The sequence below is a fragment of the Capra hircus genome, chromosome 7 (assembly GCF_001704415.2).
Source record: "Capra hircus breed San Clemente chromosome 7, ASM170441v1, whole genome shotgun sequence".
Taxonomy (NCBI): Eukaryota; Metazoa; Chordata; class Mammalia; order Artiodactyla; family Bovidae; genus Capra; species Capra hircus.
In genome coordinates this window covers 89,640,915-89,658,970 of record NC_030814.1, presented here as the reverse complement: position 1 = coordinate 89,658,970, position 18,056 = coordinate 89,640,915, and the positions used below count along the sequence as shown (strand labels likewise).

At 56.0% G+C, this 18,056-nt stretch overlaps 1 protein-coding gene across 2 annotated transcripts; it reads left to right on the top strand.

Moving 5' to 3' along the window:
* Positions 437-15,374, top strand: SGTA (small glutamine rich tetratricopeptide repeat containing alpha). Of its 2 annotated transcripts, none has more exons than XM_018050783.1 (12): positions 437-517; positions 7,423-7,560; positions 8,147-8,253; positions 8,404-8,488; positions 9,673-9,772; positions 10,094-10,198; positions 10,975-11,113; positions 11,781-11,843; positions 12,968-13,005; positions 13,772-13,861; positions 14,025-14,146; positions 14,410-15,374. In XM_018050783.1, exons 2-11 carry the CDS (start codon positions 7,461-7,463, stop codon positions 14,137-14,139), a joined length of 942 nt encoding a protein of 313 aa, XP_017906272.1. In that variant the 5' UTR covers positions 437-517; positions 7,423-7,460; the 3' UTR covers positions 14,140-14,146; positions 14,410-15,374. The 2 variants fall into 2 exon arrangements, with proteins under 2 accessions (XP_017906272.1, XP_017906271.1); XM_018050782.1 differs by having other exon boundaries at positions 14,227-15,374.

Below are 18,056 nucleotides of genomic sequence, written 5' to 3'. Positions count from 1 at the left end.
CCTGCGGTGAACAAAAATCTGTGAATTATTATACTTTACTCTGATGGACTGAATGAATAACATAATTCACTTGTTGGAGGATGGATGGGTAAAAAAAATAAACAAATAACAGTTGCTCGAATTCAAAGAGCGTCTACGATGCTCCGGGGCGCCAGATACCCAAACGCAGCTGCACCACGTGGCCGACTCGGCACCACGTGACGACTCAGCCAACCCACAAGAATCCTCCACCGTCCCATGATGCACCACTCCATTCCCTCTGTAGAGGACAAGTCAGTCCTGATTTCCGGCCTCCATTCGCTCGTAGTGGTTAGTTGCCCTAACGACCAGCTTGTCCCAGCCTCTAAAGTACGTCACTTCCCCTTACGCCAGACTTGATAATTGCCGCGCCTGCGCAGAATGAAAGCCAGGAGGCGCTGGCTCCTTCTGCGCAGGCGTCTCAGTTGGGGGGCGGGACCGGGCGGCGCTGTGGTGCGCAGGCGCAGCCATCGGTGGGTCCCGGGTTCGGCTGTGTGAGGTGAGTCGGGGGGTTCGGCGCTGGTCCGAATGGGCCTGAGGTCCGCAATTCGGGGCGTCTGAGGCCTCTGGGGCTCCTGTGCCGTAGGAAGACGTCGGTCCGGGGCCGGGGTCGCCATAATTTGCGGAGTGCTGTGAGTGGGCGGCGCGGAGGGGAAACTGAGGCCAGACCGCGTCGGGCAAGCCCTTGGCTGCCCAGGTTTCCTTCCTCCGGACTCCAAGCCTATGAAATGCGGATTAGGAGGCCCGGGGGTGGATAGCGGGAGGCATAGCGCCCCGCACGCAGTGAGCACTCGCTGGGTGTCCGCTGTGTCCCGGAAACACGGTCTTTTTGAATCGGGGCTCCCTATCCCGGCGCCTTCACTGTCCACCTGGGGGACCTTGACCAGCCTCTTGGCTTCTCGGAACCTTTTTCCCCCTCCGTATAACGGGCGTCGTCACAGACCCTGCATGGAGTAGGGGGACTTTCGGAGAGGACTAAAGCCGCAGGGCCCCCAGCGCGAAGTGGCAGCTCCAAGAGATCAGCAGCGGTTAGTCCGATTTCACGAGGACGACCTCTGCCTGTTGTGCCAGAGACTGGGGCGAAATCTAGCGCTGAGGACCGGCTCGTCCACCTCTCGCTGGCTCTGTGAGCTTGGGCAAGTCGTTTGCCCCCTCCACGACTCTTTTCTGTCACGAATAGAGGCTGTTTAAGTATATGTCTCTTAAGGTCATTATGAGGTTAAGTACACTTGGAACCCTCTTTCATTAGGTTCTTGCTACTTGTCTAGAGCTTCCTAGAGGACAGATGGTTTTGTTATCAGATGCCAGGAAATGCTTGAGCACTCTGCATCTCCACCCAGGAACGTTTCCCGTTTTCTTTTGTTTCTCTCTCTGGTTATTTGTTTTGTCTGCTTTTCCTCTCCCTAGGCCAGGAATTCTGTTCTCTCAGGGAACACGGGCCATGTCTGGGGACGTCTATGGCTGTCACAGCCAGGGGTGCTCCTGGTATCAAGGGGCTGGTGACCAGGGATGCTGCTGCACATCCCACAGTGCCCAGGATGGCCCCACGGAGAACAGTCTGGCCCTCAATGTCCACAGTGCTAAAGTACATCCTACCTCAGACTAGTGGTTTTTCACTAGTGGCCCTCACCGTAGGGCCAAGTAACATCAGCTTCTGGTCTCCAGAAGGGGTGAAGAGTGTGAACATCAGCTTCTGGTCTCCAGAAGGGGTGAAGGGTGTGAACCCCCAAGAAATCACATGCAAGGTTTGGTGTGGGTGTCCACTTTTGTGGGTGAGGAAGGGTATTTTGGAGTTTGGAGCTCTAGAAATCAGGTTGCACAGGTTCAAAACTGCTGATATGCATCTTCCCTGGATGACCTTGGAGGTTGCTCCCATCCCTCTGGGCCTCAGTTTTTTACGCTGTACAGTGGCAGTTTGATTAAACAAATGGTGACCAGGGGGCCAAATTCCACTGCAGCCTCTTTTGTAGGGGAGGGATCTAGTTCCTTGACCAGGGATGGAACCAGGACCCCCTGCATTGGGAACATGGAGGCTTAGCCACTGGACCACAGGGAAGTCCCTGCAGCCTTGTTTTTGTGGATGAGGTTTTGTGGGATAGAACCCACTGGATCCACACACATGTTACCTGGACCCTGGGAAGCTGAACGTCCTCACCCTGGCCCTTTTTTTCAGAAGATGTTTGCTGACCCCTGAAATAAGCGAGTGTGGGTACAGTATACAGCTCAGGCCTGTAAGTGCTGGGCACTCCAAGGATTTCATTCAGGGCTTTCTAATTAAGTCTTCCTGGAAGGGTGAGTGGCCCTAAATCGGGTTAAGCGCTGCCCTGTATTGAGAGCTATAGTCTTTTTTATAAGTTTTTGTTGTTGTTGTTTGTTTATTTTTGGCTGCACTGAGTCTTTGTTGCTATGCATGCGCTTTCTCTAGTTGCAGATAGCGGGGGTTCTCTCTAGTTGTGGTGTGTGGGCTTCTCATTGCGGTGGCTTCCCTTGTTGCAGAGCAAGGGCTGTAGGGCACCTGGGCTTCAGTAGTTGCAGTTCACGGGTGCAGTTGTTATGGTGCTTGGGCTTAGCTGCCCAGCCACATGTGGGATCTTCCCGGACCAGGGATTCTTAACCACTGGACATCCGGGGAATTCTTGAGGTTGGGGTGTTTTCAATGAGAAAATGGAAAGGTGGATGGAGAGCCAGCAGGGCTTCTGAGGGCACCGGGAGGAATTGGAGCTGGGTCCCTGGCCTCAGCCGCACCCCAGGGCCATTGTCCATTCCCAGCCAGTCTCCTGCCTGTACCCCATGCCTGCAGCCAGTGCCCCTGGAGCCTTCTGGGCTTCACAAAGCCCTTGCTGTTCTTGGGAGAGAGAACGGTCCTGCTGAGGATTCTGTTCCCCAGCCAAAGCCTGACAAGTCAGAATTGTTCCCAAGCCCCTGGTGCCCAGTAGCAGCTGAGGAAGAGCATGTGCCAGCGTTTCTGGACTCACTTTGCTGGGAGAAGGAAGGTGATGCGGACCATCCGGAGGGAGGAGAATGGCCACTCGCATGGACCGCCTGTGTCCAGCAGGTGCCAGTCCCACTGCAGACTCGCAGTCTCCTGTCTATAGTCCTGAAACCCAGCGTGCATGCATGCTGAGTTGCTTCAGTCGTGTCTGATTGTTTGCAGCCCTATGGACTGTAGCTCTCCCAGGCTTCTCTGTCCATGGGATTCTCCAGGCAAGAATACTGGCATGGGTTGCTGTGCCCTCCTCCAGGGGATCTTCCTGACCCAGGGATCGAACCTGCATCTCTTCTGTCTCCTGCATTGGCAGGTGTGTTCTTTACCATTTGAGCCACCTGGGAAGCCCCATGTAACCCAGAATACTCAGCGAATGCAGGATTCGCTGAAAGTTCGCAGCCGAGTCGTTTGGCCAGAAAATCTGCCCTTTATTTTTTCCACTTGGTGTGTATCAGTGACTTTCAACTGGGGGTTTGGTGACGTCTAGAGACTTTTGTGATTGCCAACACCCTGAGCAGGGTGGGGGGATTTTCCCGGGATCGAGGGTGTGAGGGAGAGCGATGCTGCCCCATCCCTCACAGCTCCCAGGATGCCCCCTGCACAGTGACCTGACCCCGTGTCAGCTATGCCAAGGGGGAGGGCCCCTGCATTCATATTTGAGAAAAATATTGGGTTTGATGCCTGCTCACACTGGACACCACAATAAATTCCCGATGGTCACACAGTGTGAACAGGAGGGCCCCGTGTCACCTCCCTGCCCTTCCACTCAGGTGTGTATTTAAATATGATCAGCGTCCCAGGACCTCAGAAGTCACATGGTGATGGAACCCAGTCTTGTCCCATCCCACCCCACCCCACCCCCTCTCCCAGAAGATGGATGCAGAGGGTGCTATTAAACACCCTTTAATGCACATTCTCCCCAGCCCCCCATGTCTGTAGAGCCTGGGGGAGACACCTGCATGAGGTGCTGGAATCTCCCAGCAGCCTCCGTTACCCTGTTTTATAGGAGAGAGTGAGGACATCCACTGGCCCCCCTTCAGATGGGACACAGAGCATCCTAGCCCTGGGGCAGGGGGTGACGTGGAGCTGGCCTCAGATGGAGACTGCTGGGCCTGAGGCATTAAGACTGCAGAGCCTAGCATCATCCCTGGGTGGGCTCCAGGGCCCTGGTCTTGGCGCTCAGTGCATCAGATTGGGGGCCAAACCTTGGGAGAAGGTCCTGTCATAGACCAGAAGAAGCCCTAGAAGTGGGAAACCAGGCAGCAGTGGCCTCAAGGGAGGCATCTGTCAGGGGAGAGGGCTATTAGCAGTGCACACGAAGGTCCTGGAGTATGGCGGGGGGGCGGGGCTGGAAGAACTGAGAGTGTGCAGGGAACACATGTGACTTCATCTCTCAACTCCCTGGACCCCCAGCAGCCCCTCAGAGTCACTCCCTCCGTCCTTGCAGCTTGGTCACATAGACATCAGGTTGCGTCTTTGTTTTCTTAAGTGAATGCCTGTTGTCACAGAGGCCACATTTATTCCCTGGGCGGGAAAGCAGACCCCACCCCCCACCCCCCACCGTCCAATACCCTCCCAGCCCAGCATGAATCTCAGTGACCTAGTGCTGCCTCCCACGGGTCTGACAGCAGGGGCGGGGGAGGGGAGAGCATGCCCCAAAGTGCTACCTGGAACACATGGGGGAGCCGCAGCTACCCAGTCCTGTGGCCTTACCGTGTCACCTATTGACATGTGACTGCCCTCTGGGAGACCCTGACACCCTTCCATCCAGTTCAATGAGAAGTCAGCAGGGGGGTTGGGGGTGAGCTGGTAAGCATGAAGGCCAGGTAGTAAATTCTCTGGGGTTCGGGGGCAGTGAGGAAAACCAAGCATGTTACGGAGGCACTTCTGTAGCATATGAATGCAGAAGACTTTTTCAGCTAAATGGGTGGCTGCCAGGTGTGGCCCTTGACCCTTGGTTTAGAGCAGAATATGTGAAAGGACTATGGTCCTGGGGTCTCAGAGGTGTCTGCATCCTAAGAGGACCACTTTGAGCTTTGAAAACAAGTTTTTTTCTAATTACAGTGAAAGTGAAGTCACTCAGTCGTGTCTGACCCTTTGCGACCCGTGGACTGTAGCCCACCAAGCTCCTCCGTCCATGGGATTCTCCAGGCAAGAGTACTGCAGTGGGTTGCCAACAGTAGGATACACATAATGTAAAAGTCACCATCCTGACTGTTTCAAAGCGCACAGCTCAGTGGCGTTAAGCACATTCACATTGTCATGCAACCATTTCCACCCTATCTCCAGAACATTCTCATCTTCCTGAGCTGAACCTCTGACCTCATTAAACACTGACTCCACTCCCCTAGCCCCTGGCCCCGCCATCTACTTCTGTCTCTGTGAATCTGACTCCTCCAGGGACGTCCTATGAGTAGAGCAAAACAGTATTTGTTCTTCTGTGTCTGCTTCTCTCACTGAGGAGCATGTCTTCGAGGTCTGTCCAGGTTGTAGCAGGTGTCAGGACCTCCTTTCTTTTTAAGGCTGAGTAATATTCCACTATGTGGAGGGACCACATTTATTGATCCATCATCCATCCACTGACATTGGATTGTGTCCGCCTTTTGGCTATGGTGAATGAAGCTGCTGTTTGCAAAACAAATACCTGTAAAAACCAGGTGACGAAGATGGTGAAGACAGGAAAGCCTGGTGTGCTGCAGTCCATGGAGTCGCAAAGAGTAGGACATGACTGAGCAACTGAACTGAAAAACCAGAACATAGTTGACATTTTGGGTGGCAGCTTGCTGGTTCAGCTGGGGAATATGACTCAGTGTTGGGGGCTTCACTGTCCTCTGAGCAAGTGAGTTGTGTGGGTTGGTCCCTCTGTGTTGTTCCTAAGATCCTGTGGCTGCAGTGCTGGCTGTCTGCCCTCCGTGCCCTGGCCCGTCCTGACCTTAGACCTCCCAGTTCCAGGGATATGCTTGAGCCAAAGGCACTTGCTTGGTAAAGGCTCATTATGTCCAGAAATGGGGGAGGAAAGTCATTCCACTTCCCCCACCCTGATGGCCAAGATGCCCTGTCCAGCTGCATAAAACACCGCTTCTTCAAGTTCACTTTTTAGTCGTTGAGATGTTCACATCCTATAAAATTGAGTAGACTTCAGTACATTCACAGTGCTGTGCAGCTGTCACCTCAACTTCCAGAACATTCCGAAAGAAGCCCCAGTCACTGACAACCAGGGACCCACTCTCTGTGTCTGTGGATTTGCCTATTCTGGACATTTCCTATCAGTGGAATCGCACATTGTGTGGCCTTTTGTGTATGGCTTCTTTCCTTTCTTTAAGCTGTCAGTGATGTAGTTTTCTGCAAACTGGAAACAGGGCCCTAAGTGCCTCCAGGGTCACATGTCTTGAACCTGAGGGCCGAGGGTGTACAGCACCCGCCTGCTCTCAGCCAGTGTGCAAAGCCTTGGGCTTAGGACTTGCTCTAGTTTGATTTACCTGTTGCTGGCCAGTGATGGGTTAGTGATAAGTTGGCTGGAAGGCCGCCCCTCGATTTCTAGGCCACACAGGCTGTTCACCCCATGGGAGCACGTTAGGGGAACCAAGATATTTCACACTGCACATCCCAGCTGCCAGGTCAGCCCTGCGCAGCCCTGGCAAGCATGGGCTGACCCCTCTGAGCCTGTTTATTCTCTGACTGGGAGGTGGTCCCCTGCAGGGGCCAAAGCTGCAGGGATGTGAAGTACCTGGCACATCATGGCACTGTGGGGGCCTGCCTTCCCAGCCATGACAACCATAAGTGTCACCAGGGTGTCCTGGGAAGGGTCACACAAGGCCTAGGAATACAGCAGGGTATGGTAGAACCCAGAGGAGCCCTTGGGCGGCCTGGAAGGGAGGGAGTTAATGCCCTCCGGGCCTTTGGTCTGCTCAGGCCCACCCGCTGGTCCTGTCTGACCGTCATGGACAGTGCTTGTTCCCCCAATGTTTGGAACTCAGAATGTCAGAATGTTTTCTTGTCTTGAGCGTAGAGAAGCAGCAGGTGGGGTTGTGGCCCACTCTGTGTCCCTGGGGAGCCCTGTGTACCCCATCCAGCTGGTGAGGAGTGATGACCACTGGGCCCAGGGCCATGTCACCCTGGGGCAGGAATCAGGCAGGACTGCCAGGGGCTCTGGGTGGCCTCAGTGTCCCCTATGTGAAATGGGGAGAATTAACTTTCCTGCCTCTCTCGTTGAGCAGATACAGCTAGCCAGTGAGTTCAAGTGGCTCCTGCAGGGTGGGGTGTGTGGGGGCCTGGATGGTCTGGGGCGAAAGGTACAAAATGGTGGATGTGGGGGCAGAGAGGGAAAGGCCTGGCTGTCCTTGCCACCCTGTCCTCATGCCCTGGACCGTGTCCGCAGATCCTGAAGCCCCCAGGCCTATCTCCTTCTATGTCTGCAGGTCCTGAAGCTCCCAGGCGTGTGTTCTCCCACCTCACGATGGACAACAAGAAGCGTCTGGCCTACGCCATCATCCGCTTCCTGCACGACCAGCTCCGGCATGGGGAGCTCTCTTCTGATGCCCAGGAAAGCCTGGAAGGTATGTGGGGGGGGGTCCCTGGTCTGCTTCCTGCTTGAAGCTTGGGTCCTCTGCCCCCTGCTGCCAGCTACTTTCCCCCATCCTCTTCCTCCCTTCCCCCATCAGTGCCAAGGAGCTTTGTGGGGTGAGTGTGATGGGCTGGTCCCTGTCCTCTTGCACAGGGAGGGACGCTGGGTCTCCTGCTGGTTTTCTGTCACTTCCTCTTACAGTGAGGCGCAGCCCCCTAGGGTTCTGAATCCCCCCGTTGAATGTGTGTCCCTACTCACCAAAGATGGAAATGAGGCTGGGGACCCCAGGCCAGACCCAGCAGTCGGACCACCCCGGTGGCTCCAGGATTGTGACCCCACAGACAGCCCTGAGGTCACCACCTGCTCATTGCTAGGCAGGGATAGCACCATCCCCTCTCCTCCCAGCCTCAGGGCTCAAGGGGTAGGTCCGTCCTCCACTTCCCTGAGGAATCAGAACCACAACTGATGCATTCCGAGGCCTTGGCAAGCTGGCCCGAGAAGGGAAGCTCAAATCCTGCCTGCCAGGATCGCAGGCTCGGGGCTGAGGTCAGCAGAGCGCACCTCCATTCCCCTGGCAGTTGCCATCCAGTGCCTGGAGACCGCTTTCGGGGTGACGGTGGAGGACAGCGACCTTGCGCTCCCCCAGACTCTTCCGGAAATATTTGAAGCAGCTGCCGCAGGCAAGGTGAGCCTTCACGTCCCACAGGGCCATGGTTCGGTTGCAGAACAAGGGCTGAGGCACCCCCAGAGGCATGAAGGGTGCTGAGCTGGGTGGGGCAGGGGGACAGTGGTTTCCTACTGCTTCTCCAGCAACTCAGTTTTGCTTTGGGGACAGGAGCTGCCGCCAGATCTGAGGAGCCCCCAGGAAACCCCGCCCTCAGAGGAGGACTCAGCTGAGGCAGAACGCCTCAAAACTGAAGGTGAGGAGCGCCCCACAACCTGGCCTCCAGATGCTGCAGGAAGTAGAAGCCAGCCAGTCCGTCGGAGTAGATGGCAAGCCAGCCTTGGAGTCGGGGTCAGGGGCTTCTGCATGGATGTGGAGACATAGAGAAGTCAGACCCTCAGTGAGAGGGATGTAAATGGCAAGGCCACTGTGGAGCTTCCCAAGTGGTTAGGGTGATCACATGACCCAGTGGGTCCACGTAGGTGTGCGCAAACACATCCACAAAGGTTCTTGTGCACTTGTGCTCATAGCGGAACCAGCCAGTTGCCCATCAGCTGATGAGTGGATACACACATGTGGTCTCTCCACACTCGGGAGTGTCACTTAGTCCCAGAAAGCGGTGATGCACTGACACTCGCTACCATGTGGATGGACCCTGAGGACACGACGCTCAGTGAGAGAAGCAGACACGGAAGGACACACAGGGTGTGACTCCACTGACGAGAAACGTGCAGAGCAGGCAGGTCCACAGACACAGCGAGTGGGTTCCTGGTTGTCAGGGACTGGGGAGTGGTGAGAGCTATTGGTGCTTATTTCAGCTGATGGAATGTTCTGGAGTTAGTGGTGATGATTAGGCCACTCTGCACATACTAACGGAGAAGGCAATAGCACCCCACTCCAGTACTCTTACCTGGAAAATCCCATGGACAGGGGAGCCTGGTAGGCTGCAGTCCATGGGGTCACGAAGAGTCGGACACGACTAAGCGACTTCACTTTCACTTTTCACTTTCATGCATTGGAGAAGGAAATGGCAACCCACTCCAGTGTTCTTGCCTGGAGAATCCCAGGGACGGCGGAGCCTGGTGGGCTGCCATCTGTGGGGTCGCACAGAGTTGGACACGACTGAAGCGACTTAGCAGCAGCAGCAACACATACTAAAAACTGCAGAATTATGTACTTTTAAAGGATAGGATTCATGGTATGTGAATTCCATCTCATTAAAACCGGGCTGTTTCTGAAGGAGTAAGCAAGAGTGATGGCATCCGAGGCTTAGCTTCACGAATGGCATAGTCAGGGCCGCGACAGTTGCCACCACCCTGACCTGTGGTTTTGAGTGTAATGTCCTGGGCCCTAAAACCCCATCCCCTCACAGGGAAGCCGAGAGAAACAGGAATGCTGCCTCTGACCCCAGGGTGTATGTTTTCTTTCCTTTTTCTTCAGGAAATGAGCAGATGAAAGTAGAGAACTTTGAGGCCGCTGTGCACTTCTATGGGAAAGCCATCGAGCTGAACCCTGCCAATGCCGTCTACTTCTGTAACAGGTGCAACCTGGAGTATGGGGGAGGAGGGAGTTGCTGCCAGGGGCCTGGGCGGGCTGTGGGAGAGAATGGGGAGAGTGGTGGCACCCAAGGGTGGGGTGGCGATGGCTCAGCTGCCATCCTAAATGGCACACCTGGCCAGGTCGGTAGCCAGGCGTCAGTGAGCGTGAGCAGGTACAAGCATGGGCACTCAGCTTGCCCAGGCCTCCCACTCTTGGCGACCCTGCCTCTGCCCCACCAGGTAGCCAGGGAGACTGGGCGAGGGGCTGTGAGGAGGGGCTGCGAGGAGCCGGCTCCCCGACCTTTCTGCTTGTCCTCCCCCAGAGCTGCAGCCTACAGCAAACTGGGGAACTACGCAGGGGCAGTGCAGGACTGCGAGCGGGCCATCTGCATAGACCCGTCGTACAGCAAGGCCTATGGCAGGATGGGGTGAGTGTGCCTGCCCATCCACCCCGCAGATACTGTCTGCCGGGGGCGCTTGTGTTAGGGACGAAGCCCCACACCATCCCAAGTCCAGGTTGACACCTGAGCTTCTGATCTCCCAGCGTAAGTCACAGTTCTTATGACCCCTCCCTGGGCTTAGCGGTTTCCCCGGGAGACTCACAAAAGTCAGGAGAACATGTCATTTAGCTGATTTTTCTTTTTTTAATATCTCTTTGGCTGTAATAGGTCTTAGTTGGGGCATATGGGATCTTTTAGTTGTGAATTCTCAGTTGGGGCATATGGGATCTAGTTCCTGGACTAGGGATCAAACCCAGGTCGCTTGCATTGAGAGCTCAGCATCTCAGCCACCAGACTATCAGGAAATAGCTGTGTCATTTAGTTTAATCAGCTTTTTGTGAAGAACACACATGGATAGCAGATGCAGAGACATGGAGGGTGAGGCTGGGGAGGGTCCCAGGCAGAGCATCTCTCCCCATGGGGTTCGGGGTGCACCCTACGTGGCACTCGGGGGGTCATCAGTGGAGGTGGGTTTTATAACTGTCTCTAGCACTTCCCTCTGTGGATGTTGGGGGTGGCTGGCTGGTGTCCTGGCCTGCAGCCCATCCTGAGGGTCCTCCTTGGCATAAACTCCTGGGTGGTCCAGGGATGCACCTGAGACCAGGTCTGCCAAGCAGGGAGGTGTAGGGTTCTGACCCCCCAACCACGAGAACTGGGGCTGCCTCCCGGATCCTCCCCCATGCCCTCTGTCCGTCCATCTGCAGCCTGGCGCTGTCCAGCCTGAACAAGCACACGGAGGCTGTGGCCTACTACAGAAAGGCCCTAGAGCTGGATCCTGACAATGAGACCTACAAGTCCAACCTCAAGGTGGCTGAGCTGCGGCTGAGAGAGGCACCCAGTCCTGTGAGTCCCGTGGGACAGCAGTTGGGGGCGGGGCAGCTGGGTTGGAGGGCAAGGCCTGAAGCGGGTGTGGAGACCCTCTGGTGCTGGGGGCTGGTCCTCTGTTCAGCAGGGTCCTGTCCTGAGAGAAGAGGCTGATCCCAGAAACAGAAGCGGGCGTGTCACCCAGGGAAGCCACTCCTCAGGGGGTGGGGACCAGAGCCTATCAGTGGTTCACCAGGGAGGAGTCAGCCCTCAGGGCCAGCAGGCTCAGGGTAGCTAGTGTGAATGATCTGAGGTGACCAGGGTGGGACCGTGGCTCCACCTATGGGGACCCCGTGAAGGAGGGGTCATGTAGGCCTGCACTGGGAGGTGTGCAAGTGAAAGGTGCAGTTGTGGATGAGTTGGTTATTGTCTCTAAGGACTTGCTACTCTCGGGGGGCACTGTCCCTTCTCAGTCAGCGTCAAAGTAAAAGCTGAGGTTAACACGCTGAGCTCCTCCTGGGTGACCCACACATGGTGTTTCCTCCTACAAAACTCCCTCTGGCTGCAGGCCTGGACCGCCTGAGCTGCAGGGACGCCCAGGATTCCAGCACGCCCCCCATGGGAAACCTTACCCCTCACTTCCTGGGGACTAGCCGTCGAGGTCCTGTGTCCTGGCACCACTGACCAGGGCTGTTCTCATCCACAGACGGGAGGTGTTGGCAGCTTTGATATTGCAGGCCTGCTGAACAACCCGAGCTTCATGAGCATGGTAACGGCCTCACCTGCCCCCGCTGCCCCTGCCTACGGTCAGAACAGCCATAGACGTCCCAGGGTGGGGGTACCTGCAGCATCCTTTGTCAGACTCCTCAGTGTCAAGCACAGGGGGAAGACTGAGCCCACCTCTCCCAGCCATGCACCCCCAGCTGAGCTCCTTCTCGTTGTGGACACGGTGACTACAGAGTGGCTACACCTGCTCCCTGAGGTGCAGATGAAACTCGGCAGGGTGTGGGGCCCCCAGAGAAAGGCCATCTTCTGTGCAGAGGCACGTGTTCTGCATGGGGCCTCCCCCGGGAGCAGGCACCTGGCATGTCCACACACCTGTGCCATTCCAGGTGGTCTTGCTGGTCCTCAGGGCTCACTGCTGGCTCCAGGGGCCGCAGGGTCTCAGACCATCAGGAAGAGGAGCCCCAGCTGCCAGAGAAATCTCTCTGCCCCGGTGAGATGTGTCCGGCCTCCCATGACGTAGCTGGGCCTCCGCTCTCATCCAGGGACAGATGGCCACAAGGCAGGAGGACACCCAGCCAGGGAAAGCAGCTGGCGACGGCCACTCCTTTGGCCTTGTCCATCAGGGTCAATGATCCCAGCCCCCCGAGGCTTTGTGCAGTGCTATTAGTACCCAGCCATGCCTGGTGCTCGCATGACTGTGACCTGAGACAGCCACAAAGGGCGGTGGACGGGCCACGGCCAGGTGGTAGCACTGTCTTGCCCTTTTTGGAAAGAGCCACAACCTGGAAGTCACCTCCCTGACCTCTGCTCATGTTTGTCTTAAAATTGGCCCAGAGGAGATAGTCCCAACTTGGCGGGGGAGATCAGTGCAGGGGAGATTCCCAGGTGTCATCGTTTATCCTCAGAGGAGAACTGGGACCAACTCTTCTGGGGCGTCCCCCGTCCGGGGTGGTGACGAGGTGCCTGGAGTCTCCTAAGATGAGTGTCCAGACAGGATGAAAGTAGAGGGAGGGTTGCAGCTCATTAGGGGTGGTGAGGCCTGAGGAAGAGGCAGGCGGGTGCTCCAGGTGCTGGACTGGAGGCCCATGGTGCTCACAGGGTAACCTTGTCAGTGGCAGGGTGCGTTGGGGAGCCTGCCCCATCTGACAGGTCTGTTCTCTTCTTCAGGCATCAAACCTGATGAACAGTCCCCAGGTTCAGCAGCTGTAAGTGACCACTGTTTTCCTTTGGGTCTTTTTGAAATATTTCTTTGGCTATGGTCTTAGTTGCAGCACTCAGGATCTTCATCACAGTGTGTGGACTCTTAGTTGTTCCATGCGAGCTTAGTAGCTGCAGTGCATGAGCTTAGTTGCTCCATGGCATGTGGGATCTTAGTTCCCCAGCAGGGATTGAACCTACAAATCCTGGATTGCAAGGCAAATTCTTAGCTACTGGACCACTAGGGAAGTCCTCTCTTCTTTGGACTTTGTGGTTAAAAATTATTGTGTTAAAAGATGTATACAGTTTCCTGTTTTAGCCATTTTAAGGTCCGTAGTTCCATGGCATTAAGTACGCTTATAATGTCCTGTAGTTGGTCACTACAATCTAATTCCAGAACGTCCATCACCCCAAAATGAAGCCCCACCCCCATGATCGTTGTCTCCCAGCTCCTGACTACCAGTCACCCGTCTGTGGATCGGCCTGACGGTGTTTCCACATCAGTGGACTCAGAAATTCTACGGTCTTACGTGTCACTGGCATGCCCCGGTGTCCCTGGGGGGCAGCACTGCCCCACTGAGAATCACTGTTTTTAAGTCAAAAATGGATGTTCCTGGGAAAGTTGGTGAAATTGACAGGTTACAGTCAGAAGGGTGGGCTCAGGGGGAGTTGGGTCCCAGGTAATGTCTCTTGCCAGCAGGGGGGAAGGGTCAAGCAGGGCCACAGCGGGAAAAGGGGGCTGAGCCGGCTTCAAGTCCAGGACTCTCTTTGCAGCATGTCCGGCATGATTTCAGGCGGCCACAACCCCCTGGGGACTCCCGGCACCAGCCCCTCGCAGAATGACCTGGCCAGTCTCATCCAGGCGTGAGTAGACCTGCCAGGTGGGGCTGCTGGGTGGGGCAGGGTCCAAGGTCCCCGGGTGCTCTGTGGGGCCCCCTCCAGGGGCACGTCAGGTAGGGAGAGGCGGCTGGGTGGGTGCCTTGGACCTGGCTGAGCCCAGGCACGCCTCCCCTGCCCTCACCTGCAGGGGCCAGCAGTTCGCTCAGCAGATGCAGCAACAGAACCCAGAGTTGATAGAGCAGCTCCGCAGTCAGATCAGGAGTCGGACTCCCAGTGCCAGCAATGATGACCAACAGGAGTGACCGCCCCGTGAGTCCCCGGGGCTGGGGGGCACCTTGGGCCCTCAGGTCTCTTGCCGGGTGGGCCCACTCAGGTGTTTCTCCCTCCAGCCTGCCCAGCGCCATCGGGTCCTTCCCGGCCTACAGGAAGCCTTCTTGACCTTTTCCGTCTCCTCCCATTGGATCGCCCACGAGAGAAAAAGAACTTGGACCTGCATGTTAAGCCGGATTTTTATGATGTTTACTTTTACTTCCTCCCCTCCCTCCCTTTTTATACTCTCTCACGGCCCCCAGATCCTTCTTGAAACAGAGCCAGCAAGCTGTGAGTGCAGACCAGCACCCGTCTCCCTCCTGGCCCCCTGCCCTGAAGACCTGGTCACTAAAGTATTTTCTAGAACATTCTGAGGTGGGGGTGGTCTTCTCACCGCTCTCCGAGAAGTGGCCTGTGGGATGCCGTGGCCCCGAAGCCCCTTCTTCAGCCCCCGCCTGCCTTCCCAGTCTGTCTGCAGGGCCTCCCAGCCCCCAAGAAGCCGCTTTCTGAGTTGACCGTGGCCTCCCTGGCCACCCCTGCTCAAGCGAGCTCACTGCCAGCCAGCCCGGCCCAGCAGACCTGGGTTCTCAGACGAGGAACTCCAGTTGCAAGTGCCCCAGAGGCAGTTTCTGCACCCAGCGGGGGCCGAAGCAGACGTCTTGGGTGCACACAACCCATTTCTGGGACTTAAATTCCAGTCCAGTGCTCGGATGGACTCTGGTCTGATCGCCATGCTTTTCCCAGTGCTTACAATTGGCAGACTGTGAGGGGCCTTCTCATGACCTTTGAGCTGGCTCCTGAGCCTGTCGCAGCCTGGCTGTGTATCCCAGCCACTGCCCTCTGTCCACAGGTGGTGGTCCTGCTGGCCTGGCTTGCCTGCATCCTCAGCGGGCTCTCCTCCTGCTTGGGGGTTGGGGCTACGGGGGTCCCTGATGGCCACCTGCCTGGGCCTGAGATCACCGGGCAGCCGCCGTGGATGTCCCTGCAGCCCAGGGCAGGGTGGAGAGGGTCCCTGGCACCGCAGCTCGGGCCACAGTGTTGGCGATGGGATCGCTGGAGGCTCCCTGATGGTGTCGGGTCATGTGGGAGGTGACACCGTACCAGTACCGTGTGTGTAGGTAACTCGTAGAGAGACAGCCCCACACACATCCCACGAGGCGTCCTAACTCATGAGTGCTACCATGATGACGAGATAACGTGTGGGGAATAAATAGACATTGTGACTTCTGCTGGCCTTCATGTGGACCTCTCAGTGCCACTCTGCCCCCACCCCCTCACCTCCCAGAGCTTCCAAGAACCCCCAGCGTGGACCCTGCGTGGGTCACCCTGAACCATTGACCCAGGTTGTGTGTGCCTTCCCTGTCACCTTGAAGACAATCTCACAAATTTGGTCGTCTTTAACTACACACAGTGTCTCCATCCTGGAGGCCAGAAGTCAGACTGGGGACCCCCTTGGGCTAAATCCAGGTGTGGATGGGTCTGGCTCACTCCCTGTCCAGAGGCTGACGTGTGGTGTAGGTGCAGGGGGTGTCAGGCCTGCAGTCTACTCCCCCGGGTCGCTGGGCTGTGGGAATGCTTTGGGGCCATACCACTTTCTTTGGCCGTGACCTCTGTGGCTTCCAGTGGGTGTACTCAGCCTCTGGTGACCTTGAGCTGCTCTGTCCTGCTGAGGTGACCTCCCCATGTTCCCTGCCACTTGGATGGTGGCCAGTAGGTCACAAAGGAAGTTCAGGGGGAAGAGTCTTTCCCCCATGCTATTGTGGGCATGAGAGCTTGAGCAGAGCAGAGGGGAGGCAGGTCCTGGCAGTGTCCCACAGAAGGGTGGACTGGCATTTACGTCACTCCAGCTACCTGCCTGAGGAAATGGTCCCTTTTTAAAACGGACGGTAGACTTCCCCAGCGGTCCAGTGCTTCAGACTACCCACTGACTGCTGAGGGCCTGGGTTCGATCTCTGCTCTGGGAACTAAGATCCAGCAAGCCATGGGGTGCTGCCAAAAACAAGCAAAAGTTGCCACAAACTGAGTGGTTCAGAACTGGTTCCTTCCTAGTGACTGTGGGTCAGAAACCAGTGAGACTCAGCTGAGGCCTCATTTGCTTCTGCCCACAGACCATCTGCAGAGTTTAGTCTTTATGGTGTGGTAAGTCAAGGCCTAACCTCCCTTAGTTTTGTGCCCCCAGGGCTTCCTGTATTCATTTCCTGGGGTTGCTGTCATACTACAGACTCAGAGGCTTAAACCAACATGCATTGACTCTCAGTTCTAGAAGCAAGAGCATGGAATCAGTTGGTCCAGTCCAAAAGCAAGGTGTCTGCCAGGGCCCTGCTGCCTCCAGGGGCTCCAGGGGAAAGTCCTTGCTGCTTCCAGCTTCCGAGTCTCGGTGTCCTTGGCTTGTGACCACAGCACCGCAGTCTCTGCCTCTCTCTTCACACACAAGCCTCTCCCCTGCTGTCTGTGTCAAAGTGCTCTCTGCCTCCTTGTGACGACACAGGACATCCCCTCCTTGGGTGATCCAGGATCATCTCTGTCTCAAGGTCCTTCATAATCCCACCTACAAAGTCCCTTTTGCCATGTAAGGAACCATAATCACGGGTTTTGGGGATTCAGACGTGGACACATCTGGGGGTCAATAGCTAGCGTTCCACAACTCCCCAGGTATTGCTGTCAACACTTGCTTCACCCAAGCGGCAGGAGAGAGGAAGTCTGGCTGGCTTCAGCTCCCAGGTTGGAAACTTAGGTAACATGGCTCAGTCTCAGGAATGATGGTCACCATCTATTCTGTTGGTTAGGAGTCTGGTCTAAGCCACACACCGACAGAAGGGGATTACGCAGAGCATGACCTCTAGGATGTGGGATTTTGGAGTGCCTTAGGATCTGTCCACCGCAGGCTTGAGTTCAGTCAAGTCTCCCAGCCAACCAGAGGGGTCTGATTGAGCAGCCTCTGTGAAGTGCAGGCATGTTCAAAAGTGAATCAGTTTCCAGGTCTGGCAGGAGTCTTGGCATCTCGGGTCTTTACGGACCCTCCTGCCACTTCTCCCCCAGCTCACCTCTATATCAGTCTCAGTTTATGCCAATCCATTCGAGCAAGAATTCTTCAGAGAGAAAAACCTAAGTCTTTACCAACCTTCTGGAATGTGCTTTTGGCAAAAATGTTTTTTTGGCTGCATAGCATACAGGACCTTAGTCCCCTGACCAGGGACAGAATCCGCTCCCCCTGCAGTGAAAGCATGGAGTGTTAACCACCAGACCACCAGGGAAGTCCCTCAGCAAAGTCTTAGTGCTCCACGATGCCAGTTAAACCTGTTCCCTCCTTGTCTGCGATGAGCAAGGATGGGCTGGTGGCCCCCAGCTCAGCGAGGAGGATGAAGTGGTCCTCATCTGGGCTGCTGTTGAAGTCATCTGAGGGTCTTATCCCTGATACCTTCCTCCAACCCGCCCCCCCCCCCCCCGCCAATAAACTGAAAATTCACCTAGGTTGGTAGTTGTCAACAGAGGAAACCTTGCCCCCATCAGGGGACACTAGGTGATATCTGGAGATATTTTTGGATGTTGGGACTGAAGGATGCTCCTGGCATCAAGTGGGTAGGGACCAGGGTTGCTGCTCCACACCCCAAAGGGTTTGAGAAACATTGGTCAAGTCCAGGCATTCTCGTGAATTTATTTAGTGAGCCCCCTACTGGTTCTGCGGGCTTCTCAGGTGGCTCAGTTGTTAAGAACCCACCTTCCAATGCAGGAGACACAAGAGATGCAGGTTCCATCCCTGGGTTGGGGAGATCTTCTGGAGGAGGAAACGGTAACCCACTCCAGTATTCTTGCCTGGAGAATCCTATGGACAGAGGAGTCTGGTGGGCTACAGTGCGTGGGGTCCCAGAGAGCAGGACACAGCCGAGCCACTGAGCATGCATGTGCTGCT